This window comes from Clavelina lepadiformis, chromosome 1, assembly GCF_947623445.1.
Source record: "Clavelina lepadiformis chromosome 1, kaClaLepa1.1, whole genome shotgun sequence".
NCBI classification, from domain to species: domain Eukaryota; kingdom Metazoa; phylum Chordata; class Ascidiacea; order Aplousobranchia; family Clavelinidae; genus Clavelina; species Clavelina lepadiformis.
The window spans coordinates 24,466,880-24,477,957 of record NC_135240.1 but is presented as its reverse complement, the minus strand read 5'-3'; the positions used below and the strand labels follow the sequence as shown (position 1 = coordinate 24,477,957).

Genomic DNA, 11,078 nt, shown 5'->3' with positions numbered 1-11,078 from the left:
TTAAGTCTGTTATTCGGTGGGAAACTGTGACGTTTGTTTTTAAAGCAAAGAAAAAGCTTGTTCTAGAGATCCGTGAGAATCAAAACAAAACTATTTAGGAGACTGTTAAAAAAAGTTATAGAGTGAGTGCTCCAGCTACAGAGTGTTGGATAGAGAGAGTTTATATAATTTGAAGACCTATATAAATTGATCAGTCTCGTATGGTATGCTATCACCTCGTGTTTGTTTGTCTGTTTCACGTCATTTTGATCATTCTCAAGTTGTCGATGGCACAATCCTTGATCTCAATTGGAAAAACTTGTTATGAACTTGCAATCATGGTTTAGCAAATTCTTTAAACCGATGCATGATTCCCAATTTTGCTTGTTTTGTTATTTGTAGTATCGTTTTTTATTATGTGGTGCTCACATAAATTTGAAGAAAATTCATAAAGCGAATTTGAACGAAATGAACACCATAGAACATTTGACTGTAACAGTCAGCAATGTAATCTGTATAATTTTTCTATAATGTAAAATTACTTTTACATCTAAAAAATGGAAGATTTTAGACTACCTTAAAAATATGCTCAGTGCTTTTATTTCCTTTACCGTACGAAACTTCTTCTGTCGTTGGTTGTTGAAAACATGTTTCAATCGTTGTGCTTATAACGATGTCGGAAGAGTTCCAATTTCAAAATCGGTTTTGCGTCGATGAGTTTCAATTAGCTTCTGAGTTGACGCTAATTGTTGTTACTGGTTGGTGATTGTAGCGAGTTTTTCTTTCCAGCGATCTTTTTTCTTTGTTTTAGTTTTGAATAGCTGTAAAGAGGAGCAATAGTTGTAGAGAAGGCTGAAGGAGATAACGTATGCCGTACGGAATACTGGACTTGATAACAAGGAACTCTGCGTATATTGCTGCATTGCAGCCGTTCAAGCTTCATACAAATGAAATGTTTGTTGTATCAACAGTTAAGAAGTTCCTGGTATATATGTGTAAGGTCTATATATCTGCACTGTAAGTTAAACTTAACGACTCAGCTGGTTGAGGTATTGATATGAAGAACTGTGTTTGAGAGAAGTTGAAACAAGCCTGGACATGCACCCTGTTTTTTCCTCATCATCAATGAAAGAAGATTTTTAAGAAATGAAGTCAGGATTTGGCTAGAAGCTGGATCTAATTTATAATTTAGTAAGTCAGGTTTGCAGATGACTGTTTTTAGGTCTATTTAATATTTTTTTAAATAATTTCTGTTTGGTTTATTTTGGTAAACTTTTTATGCAGTTTATTTTTATATATTTATGTATATCAGTTATATAGCTTATTACATTATATTCAGTACAAAGAGATGCCATTCTAAAGAGTAATGAAGGAGCATAGTTGAAATAAGGTTTAAACGTGTATTGTGCACTCATAGTAGAAAGTGTGGCATCTGCACAGATACGGTTCATCAATGTGCGTGCCAAACTTTTTTATCTTCAAGCTGATTAATTATAAATTAACAAAGAAAAACTAGTCGTCTGAACCCCAATTTATAATAAGTAAACAAAGAATTGAGTTGAGAATTGAAAAGAAACGAATTTAAAATCCAGTGTACACCATCACGCCAATATTCACGGCTTTGCACCCATAAGTTCCCATCAAAAACTGCCATACTTTCTAGTTGAGTTGTGCCCTAATTGGAAAGTTTGCTTTTAGTGCGCTGGATAAATATGCCAATTAAAATAATGCCAAAATTTGCGCCAAGCTTAAGTAATGCTTTAATGTAGAATATAAGCCTAAACAGCTAATCTACAGATGCCAGAAAATTAATCAAATACATATCATTTGTTTTGTTTGTAAGCTAAACGAATTGAATTTGGTCTAATTTTATTTTACATTATCATACCTTTGATAGAATGTGGTTTTCTTGGTGTTTGTTTTACTTTGTTGTTGTAGTTGAGGTCTAATTTAATCATTTTAGGTCATAACCATACATACGGAAGCAAGGAAACTAATTAGCCAGTTCACTTGCTTAATAAAATGTTGGAAATGTTAAAAAAATGAACTAAAAGTAGGAAATATATGCAAATCAAACATCCTTCAAACATGACAAAAAATATAGTCTTAAATCAAAATAGGCTATTTAACAAATATGATACTTCTAACAACTATTGATAAAGCATCACTAGTGATGCACTTGATTTTAACACACAATATATATGATACAAATTAGGTGTGGGCAATATATTTTGTCTTAGATGATATTTTGACATATTTTCATATATGGTATTAGGTTGTGTATTATAATAGTTGCTGTTAGTGTTGTTTAAAAACTATGAAGAGAAAAATGTGATATGTGGCTATCTAAGTTTGTAAAGTTTGTCACAGGGAGTAACTGGAATATAGGTATGTTCATAAATTTGTCAAATTAGAATTGTCAATTTTTAAAGGAAATATAGTAGGCCTACCACTTTTATGTGTTTAATAAAATCTGTTGAATTAAAGTGGTATTTCTAAGTTATTTACATTCTTTTGAGAATATATATTCATCATATTCAATTTGAATACTGTAAAATGCCTATATACACATAACTCCTTGGAACAAGAAGTGTTTTAAAAACTTGAGTTTTCAAGATGATCAAAGCATTGTTATCAGGCCCAATTGCCTTTGGTATATTCATTCCATTACCTGTAACAGATGATTTAGGATATTTATCAAGGACTTTAATTAAATTAATTTAAATTTTTAAATTCCTGCCAGGATCTGTGCTATCTTGATTTTCATTGCAAGGATTAAGTAATTGAAAGTTAATTGGTGAAAATAACTTATTGTGATTTCACTGTGATACAATACGTACCACAATATCAGTACCAAAATTATTAACTTTTATCCAATGTCAGATAGTTACTCTTATACGTTGAAATTTTCAGGTAACTTTGAGTTTCATCAGCTTTCACATATTGCAAACTTTCTTCTTGGCATGCCTCATAAGATTGCAAAGATGTGTTCCACTGCTCCCAACTTTGGAGGCAGCATCGCAGATTATGAGGTCTTGAATTTGATAGGGCGAGGTGCCTTTGCATGCGTGTATCGTGCAAAATGCAGGAGGTCTGGTCGTGATATTGCCATAAAAATGATTGACAAGCGAAGTATGAGGAAGTCCGGCATGGTCTCAAGAGTCCGAAGTGAAGTGGAGATCCATGCTCAATTAAAACATCCTTCCGTTTTGGAGCTTTTTCACTGTTTTGAGGACTCAGACCACGTCTACCTGGTCGTAGAATTATGTCTCAAAGGAGAGTTGAATCGGTTTTTGAAAACTCAAGGAAACGTTCTGTCAGAAAACCAAGGTATTTTTGGTACCTTTGCAATTAAATTTCTGTTTCATTGAATGAAGAACGTGAGATTCAGGTTAAAGTTTAATTTAAAAAAAATATTTCTGCAGTACAAAATAGTTAATTCCCTAAAAGGAGTCATTTCCTAAACAACAGTTTTGTTTTTCAGTAAGAGAATTTTTGACCCAGATCGTCGAGGGCATGTTGTACCTACATGCTCACGGCATACTGCATCGTGACTTGACTCTTGCAAACATGCTCTTGGATGACACCTGCCACATAAAAATCGCCGACTTCGGACTGGCCACCAGACTGGCGCTTCCAACCGATAAACACTTTACTATGTGTGGCACCCCGAATTTCATTTCTCCGTAAGTTGATTGCTTTATTAGGAAAATTGTTGCAATTTTGTTGCAAAACGAAACGTAGTAGTTATCACCATGATGTAAACATTACTTTTACCTATCACTTAGGAAAGCCTTTTTGACATATTTCTTGTAAACGAAATATTGGAAGCATTTACTAGCCTAGTTTTATACATCAAGTCAATACGAAGACTGTTAACCGAATATTTCCGTAATACATTACCTTGAATGGATTTAAAGTTTTGCGGTTTGTTTACGCAAAGCGCAACGGTCGGATATTCACGACCCTTATAATGACGTAAGCAAAATAATAAAACCTCTGCGCTCTAGGTACCCTCAAGTCAGACCCTACCTTTTGTTAGCTTTGTAATAATGCAAACACTCCATAAAGTGACAGGGAGATGGCCATTTGTCAAAGTTTTTCATTAAAATATGTGCGACCGTTGGTCATTTATTTGCTTGAACCACACTTTGGTTTTACGCCTGAGCCCGTCCCCAGGATTATGTGGGTGCAAGTGCATTATGCGCCAAGAGTAATTTTCTGCGTGCATTATGTGAAAATATGTATAGTTTTTTTTTATGTTTTTAGTTACCAAATTTTCTTGCAATAAACGTATCAAGTTGAAAACTTATTATTCTCGTGATACACAAAAGTCGATTTTGTATTTCCATTGTCCTTCATCCTACGCTATGTTACAGATTATTGAATTGTTTTTAAAATTTAAAACAAATTAAATGGATGATATCACCCAACGTCATCGACGGTTGATGAGGTTTAAATCACCACCCGTTCTTTAATGGAAATATTTGACGCCGTTAGTTGTGGCCCCGGACCTGCCCGAACACGAACCCGCAATTTTTTTTGCTGCTAGACAGCGCTGTAGTTTGCCGTATAGTTAACCATTGCCAAGGGATATCGCCTTCTTTCATCCCCTTTCTCTTCTTTTTGATGTTAGCTTTTTGTTACGTCATCTCTCTTTCTCCACAACGAACGATGTTAGATTCGACTTACATCACTTCCAAGCGAAGATTGCTGAGATTAGTTATACAATGAAGTCTACCGGGCGATACCTTGTTTGGTCTGGGCTTGTCTAAATCATGTTTTTAAATTTTCTCAGACTACCCCAAGCACGTGTTGATGGAATCTTTAACGGTTTAAATGTTATTAAAACAAATCTCTTTTTTACACAACTCGTCGCAAAGTTTTTGTATTCTTTATGGACAGTTGTTAATACAAATATTTTTAGTCTACGTATAGCGACTTTAAACGTTTATAATGTTTTGATGATGTTGTTGTTTACCGTCCCGATGGCTCGAAAATAAGCATTTGAATAATTTAAAATTAAACGAAATTATATAATTGAAATCGTATTTCAAACTGTATTATACAACGAAAATCATGTAAAACGTTTAACTGTATAGAAGTATATGATATATCTATACTTTTGATTGAAAATGCGAAAATAATAACTTTCTGAAAGCGTAGTTGCATAATATCATTAATCGGATCAAATATCACTATTTATTAACACAAATATCGTTGGAACGCTTCACTTTGACGGTTAAATTCCTCGATATATGTGAAGAACGACCGCCCCTTATGTTTTTGGAGTGCCCAACCCCAGTTAGCAAATAGTTAAACCGTTTTATATACTTCAACAATTATTTGAACGTTATTCCTCATATAACTGACCCTGTTCAAACAATGATTTTTTGTGGTTATGTTACTCTTTGTGTTAACTCACATAAAGCTCACTACCGGTAATATTAAAGTACCTCGTTAATTAAATGTCCTGTTTGCGTTAGATTTTATCGCAAATGGCGACTCCGTTTGCTTTTTCGCTTTGCGGTTTAAACGGCTGGAGTTTGAATACCGAATAAAAAATTCGGCACACTTACTGTTCGTGGATCGAAATTTGTTACGTAATCGTCACTGATGGACAGAAATCCCGCTAAATGTGATTTGGTGTCGAACCGGTCGGTAATTTTGTAAATAAAAATAAAAACAACCGCGAACTCTAGTTTCACCGCAGCTCTACTTTGTCTGTAAATGACGTGATCGTGGTTAGCGGTGGCCTTGTTATTGAAATGAAAAAGTCTCTACTATAGCCCGCCTGTAATACGGTTCTACTGTAGTTTGTCTGTTTTGTCTTATGTTTACGTTATCAAGTGATTGTTGGTATCACGTTTTACTACAGACTCGTTAAGCGTCCAGTAACTTGTTACAGGTCGTGCATGCTTGGGCAGGGTTAGCTAAAACAATGCTTTACCGTTTTTTTTGCGATAGGGATGGCATTTCGGGGCATTGTTATCGAACAAAGCCGTCTGTTACATAGGTATTACGTAGTCTCTCGCCGTGTTTAATGACGTTGTTCACTTTGCGGTCAGTTTTTATTCGAACCCTTAAGTTTTCAACAAGGGTATTGAGGTATTGCAAGAGTTCGTTGAGGAAGTATGTTTCAAGACCAGTGTTGTTGCAAGATATTTCATGATGTATAACAGTGCTGTATGCTTTTATTGAGCGCCGTTAAAAAAAATACATAAGTAAATTACTCAGGGAGGTGTATAATGTGTATATATAATTAACAATGCTCAAAAAAGATTGTGCCATCAAGTTTTGTTTTATTTGTATATATTAAGTAATTTTAGAAGTTTTGCTTTAAATCGTCAAGAGTTTTCAGCAAAGTTTTAATGCATTTGTAGCGAAATAGCAACGAGAAGTGCGCATGGATTAGAATCTGATGTCTGGTCATTAGGTTGTATGCTCTACACGTTTTTGGTAGGAACCCCACCATTTGATGTAAGTATAATGAAACATGTTTTGTATAGCTTATATGGCTGCAAGTGTAGAATGCTAAGTTATGTGAATGCTTCATGTTTTTATTCATTTTTTTAAAAGTAATTTTGTCCATGAGTTCTGTCAAGCAAATAATCCACTTTTCTAATAACTAAACTAAAATTTTAAGTTAACTCAATAAAGTTTCGGCCATCATACGTCATGTAACGAAATTCTCCTTACTTCAGACCGACGCTGTGAAGAGCACATTGAACAAGGTTGTTCTCGGAAGTTACAAAATCCCTGAACACGTTTCAAATGAAGCGAGAGATCTTATCCAGGACATGCTCCAAAAAGATCCAAGAGAGAGGATCACTTTATCTGCCGTGTTAGAACATCCCTTCATGGTAACTTCGGAAATTTTACTCTTGTAAAGATCTCTGTCAACCTTATGTTGTTAAAGCTAGTCTGGAGCAATTTAAGATTACATTCCCAATTTACAGAGGCCAGAAACTTGGAAGGGTGCGCATAGGGAAAGGTCAGTAGACAGTGGCCATGCTACAATGACCACAAATTCTACCAACAACTACAGCAGGCAGGGAACGCTGCATAATACATGTCACCAGCAGTCAGTGAATGGATCAACTAACACAGCAGATACTGCAGTGTCCAGATTACCGCCACGAACACGTCCCGTGGTTGCCTTACCTCCAAGTAAACTGGAAACAGTGCCAGATGTTGATCCTGGTACCTCATTTAATGATACTTACAATCGTAAAGCAGATCACAGAGTAGACAACGCACATGTTAAAGATCGCAGTAAAATGTGTAAAGTGAATTCAATGGACTATAAAGATGAAAACGATGGACTGTGGGCATCTCGAACCCAAGACATGCCCGGCAATCGTCCACCTATGTGGAGACAAAATATTGCTGATAACACTGGACACTCTCGTCGACATCATTCCAGTCGGGAAGAGAAACGCCAAAAAGATAGATCAAAATCTTCATCTTCACGGCATAGAGGTGATTCTCCTGCAGAAGTTTCGACTTTGCTTCCTTCTAAACCCTCCTTTAGGAATAGTCGCCATGAATACCACGCAAGCACTCACAAGCGAAGAGATCAGGGTGGCTCTTACATCCGTTCAGGACGCAATCCGTACAACTCTATAGATAGTGATTCAACCGGGAGCTCTAGACCATACGGGACAAGATACACTGCATCTACTGACTCCACTGGGTGCGACGATACACATTACTCCTCTCGATATCCAGATGCGTCGACCATGCGTCCAGATGACTTATTCTACCCACCAGGTGGAAGTTTTCAACCTTATGAAGCAAAGTACGAACCCGGATGTTACAAATCCTCATCTCACAGCACATCAAACAGGCCCAGACATCCACCGTCTCCTCCTGTGCGAGATGTTCCTCCACCTTCAAGAACTTGCAAGGAAAATTGGGTCGAAGACTTGGAGCAGAGACATAATCGTTACCTGGATAAAGAACATTATCGTTGTGATGAACGACTTGATCGCAATCATCCAGAAAATGGTATAAATCGTTCTTCATCAATGCAAAATATATCACAGTGCGAACCAGTAGATTCAAGTAACTATGGATCAAACAGAAGATTAAGTCGATCGGCGTCATCACATAGAACAAAGCACTTGCAAGAAAAGCCACCACACTCCAGAAGCAAACCATCTGCTGATAGGACATATGACAGTGGCAGCAGCAAGCATTCATCATGCTACAATGACCCATATGCTGCGGAACAATCTAGGGGTCGATCGCTCCTCCGCACGAAAGGTGAATCGAAGACATTTTCTTCTACACATTCCCAAGTTAGTGACTCTCAGTATCAAAATTGTCATCCAAGTGAAACTTTTTCAAAGTCGTCGAAGTTCGATGACAAGGATCATCGAAAAAAGATTGACTCTAATAACAGTAAAAGTGCCCATCGAACTACAGAAAGTCTGGTACAGAGTAACGGACATAAACAGGTAAAAGTTTTATGGTACAGTATCAGGCATTTTGTATCTCTTGAGTCCAGTGATTATGCAATAATAATCCTGTGATAAACAAATAATTGCTTTGAGAGTTTTATCAATTTTAATTTTCTTTATAGCCATCCCACGCTCATTCTCGACCTGTTGATAAGAGTCATCATTCTAACTCTTCTTCACATAGCAAAGCAAAAAACCTTCCATCTATAGACTCACGCCGATTGAGGCCTATTCGGCAGAAAGCAAAAAATTCAATGGTACGAGTGCTGGAAGCATTCCATTAAGTTGCAAATAATTTAACTTCTTTTATTTTGTTTTTCTTTAAATTCTTATATTTAACAACATTTTTGTCGTCTTCAGGTTAGCATTTTAGAAAATGGGGAAGTTTGTCTCGAAATTATATCAAGCAAATCTGGCAGTGATGCCGTTACTGAAGTACTGAGAGTTTCTGGAAATGGGAAAACAATCAAGGTCAGTTGAAATTTTTCGCAACTGCAGACGTGTTGCAACTGTTTCTTTTATAATTGTCCTTTCTGTTAGATTTTTTCACCTGAAAGCAAAGATGGCAAAAATGGTCATGTGCTTTCTCGTCGTCCACCCGTTGCTCCGGACAACGCTTGTATTTATTCGTACACCAACTTACCTGACAAATATTGCAATAAATACAAGTATTTGGCCAGGTACGTGGTTTTGGATAAACTGCCAGTATTTTGAAATGACCTTTCAACACCCTTAACTTTATTACCTTCGTGACTGCAGGTTTGTTCAGCTTGTCCGGTCTAAAACTCCGAAAGTGACGTTGTTCACAAATACAGCCAAATGCATGCTGATGGAAAACGACCCAGATGCTGATCTTGAAGTGTGCTTCTATAATGGTAAAGGAGATAAAGTTCCTGGTGCAACAGTAAAATTTGTATGAAGTTTTAAGTTCCAGGTGCATTTTCTTTCAGTTTTTAAACTCCACTGAATATTTGTTTAGGCGCAAAAATTCAGCAGACTAAAGGGAAAACTCAGATAATTGACATCTCCGGAAAACTGGTCACTTTGAGCAGCAAAGTGCTATCACAGGCCCTACTACAGGATAATCTATCTCCACAGGAGCTAGAAAAACTGACTCCAGAAATTCTGAAGATGTTGGAACATGCTCAGAGTGCACGCCAGAGATCAATGGACATAGAATCCTCAATTTCTGTTGTAGAGGAAAATTCTGATGGCACCGTTTCCTACTTTCCTATCACTGTGTCCAGGTGTGCATTTTAGAAATAGGTTGAAACTTTAAACGTAATACCATGTTCAAAGTTGCCGTTGTTTTAATTGAAATTTTGACTAAAAATGTTTATACGTAGGAGACCAAACTCAAGTTCATCATCATCTTCAACAAGTTCATCAAAAACAAGTTCCAAAGAAACCTCAAACGCAAATCAAGAAAATAACAACAAGAATGTTTATCAGACTCCCACCCGAAATGATGTGGGTCAAAGCTGTCAGTCACCGAGGACTCCCGACAGCTTACCGTCCCCCTCAATCGCGCCTACAACCTCACCCAGCACTGCTCCTCCGATCCGATTCACAGAATCTGTTCTCTCCTTTCGCTCAAATGCAACAGCCATGAGCAGGAGCAAAAGTGTCGTCACGGCAACAAGGAAGTTAGAAAGTTCCTCCTCTTTGAAGAGAGGTAAGATCCTGCTCTTTTATTCAACAAGGCCATGTCCCATTCAAATAAAAATTCATCCGTTTTTACTTCCCAAGAAACTATGTTGAGATTTTTCTCCAGATCCCAAGAATTTCGCAAAATTGGAGCCACTTGCAGACCAGCAGAAGATTGCTAAAGCTGTTGAAGTGCCTGGGATAGGACGGGCCTCCCATCTTACAACAGGCGATATTTGGGTCGTGTATAATGACAAGTCTCAAATCCTGGTCCAGTCTTCCACTACTTCAGTAGTATACGCTGACCCAGACGGTGTTCAAGAAAAGTAAGTTAATTCGAAGGAAATGAACAGTTTAATTTTTTTATGGTACAGTCACATTTTGAATGAGTGTAACATCTTGGTTTATTGACTAGGTTTGGGCAATCCGCACGTTTGCCAGATTATGTGAAGGCAAAGTTATCCGAGTTGCCATCTATCGTCGAAATGCTCGTGAAAGTTTCTAAAGAATGTTCCTCAACAGTTCATACACGCACCTGACCTGGACTCTTGGACCAAACCCGTTGTTTAACAGATCCATGCAAATACCGCCTCGTCACGCTGTCTTATCTGTAGTTGCTGCTACAATGAACCCAGGTGCTTCGTTTCAATTGATTCCTAGCTAGTGCAGTATGTCTTTTGTTGTTGGTGGTGTATTTTGTTGCTTTGAATGTGCTTTTATTTGAACCTGGCTGTTACTAAGATGTTTTATTCTCGTTTTTTACCCACTTACAGACTGTGCTTTCAACTTAGTTGTTATACATGTATCTTAGTGTTATGAAAAATATTTAAGTTGCATTATGTAGCTACTACACTCACACGTTGTTAGTTTGCACAAGGTAACACGTAAATTTGTACTGCAGTAATATAAATGTTGCTGCTATGACTGAAAAGTGCTCTTTAATAAAATTTTCCAGAAACGTTTTAAGCTTAAATGTTGTGTTGATAA

At 36.9% G+C, this 11,078-nt stretch overlaps 1 protein-coding gene across 2 annotated transcripts; it reads left to right on the top strand.

Annotated features, from left to right (window-relative positions):
- Nucleotides 1-954: 954 nt before the first annotated feature.
- LOC143445753 (serine/threonine-protein kinase PLK4-like) lies at nucleotides 955-11,049 on the top strand. 2 transcript variants are annotated; one of them, XM_076945068.1, is made up of 14 exons: nucleotides 955-1,170; nucleotides 2,893-3,309; nucleotides 3,464-3,665; nucleotides 6,363-6,459; nucleotides 6,684-6,842; nucleotides 6,939-8,441; nucleotides 8,567-8,701; nucleotides 8,805-8,915; nucleotides 8,985-9,124; nucleotides 9,204-9,319; nucleotides 9,424-9,691; nucleotides 9,791-10,119; nucleotides 10,219-10,417; nucleotides 10,507-11,049. In XM_076945068.1, exons 2-14 carry the CDS (start codon nucleotides 2,943-2,945, stop codon nucleotides 10,628-10,630), a joined length of 3,750 nt encoding a protein of 1,249 aa, XP_076801183.1. In that variant the 5' UTR covers nucleotides 955-1,170; nucleotides 2,893-2,942; the 3' UTR covers nucleotides 10,631-11,049. The 2 variants fall into 2 exon arrangements, with proteins under 2 accessions (XP_076801183.1, XP_076801174.1); XM_076945059.1 differs by lacking the exon at nucleotides 955-1,170 and adding an exon at nucleotides 2,184-2,367.
- The last annotated feature ends 29 nt before the right edge of the window (nucleotides 11,050-11,078 follow it).

What these genes read in the sequence shown, in the direction of transcription:
- LOC143445753 (XM_076945059.1), top strand. Translation starts at nt 2,316, where the DNA reads ATGTGGCTATCTAAGTTTGTAAAGTTTGTCACAGGGAGTAACTGGAAT. An exon ending in CGTTCTGTCAGAAAACCAAG is followed by an intron (nt 3,310 to 3,463) that starts GTATTTTTGGTA and finishes TTTGTTTTTCAG; the next exon opens with TAAGAGAATTTTTGACCCAG. An exon ending in TTCCTCCTCTTTGAAGAGAG is followed by an intron (nt 10,120 to 10,218) that starts GTAAGATCCTGC and finishes ATTTTTCTCCAG; the next exon opens with ATCCCAAGAATTTCGCAAAA.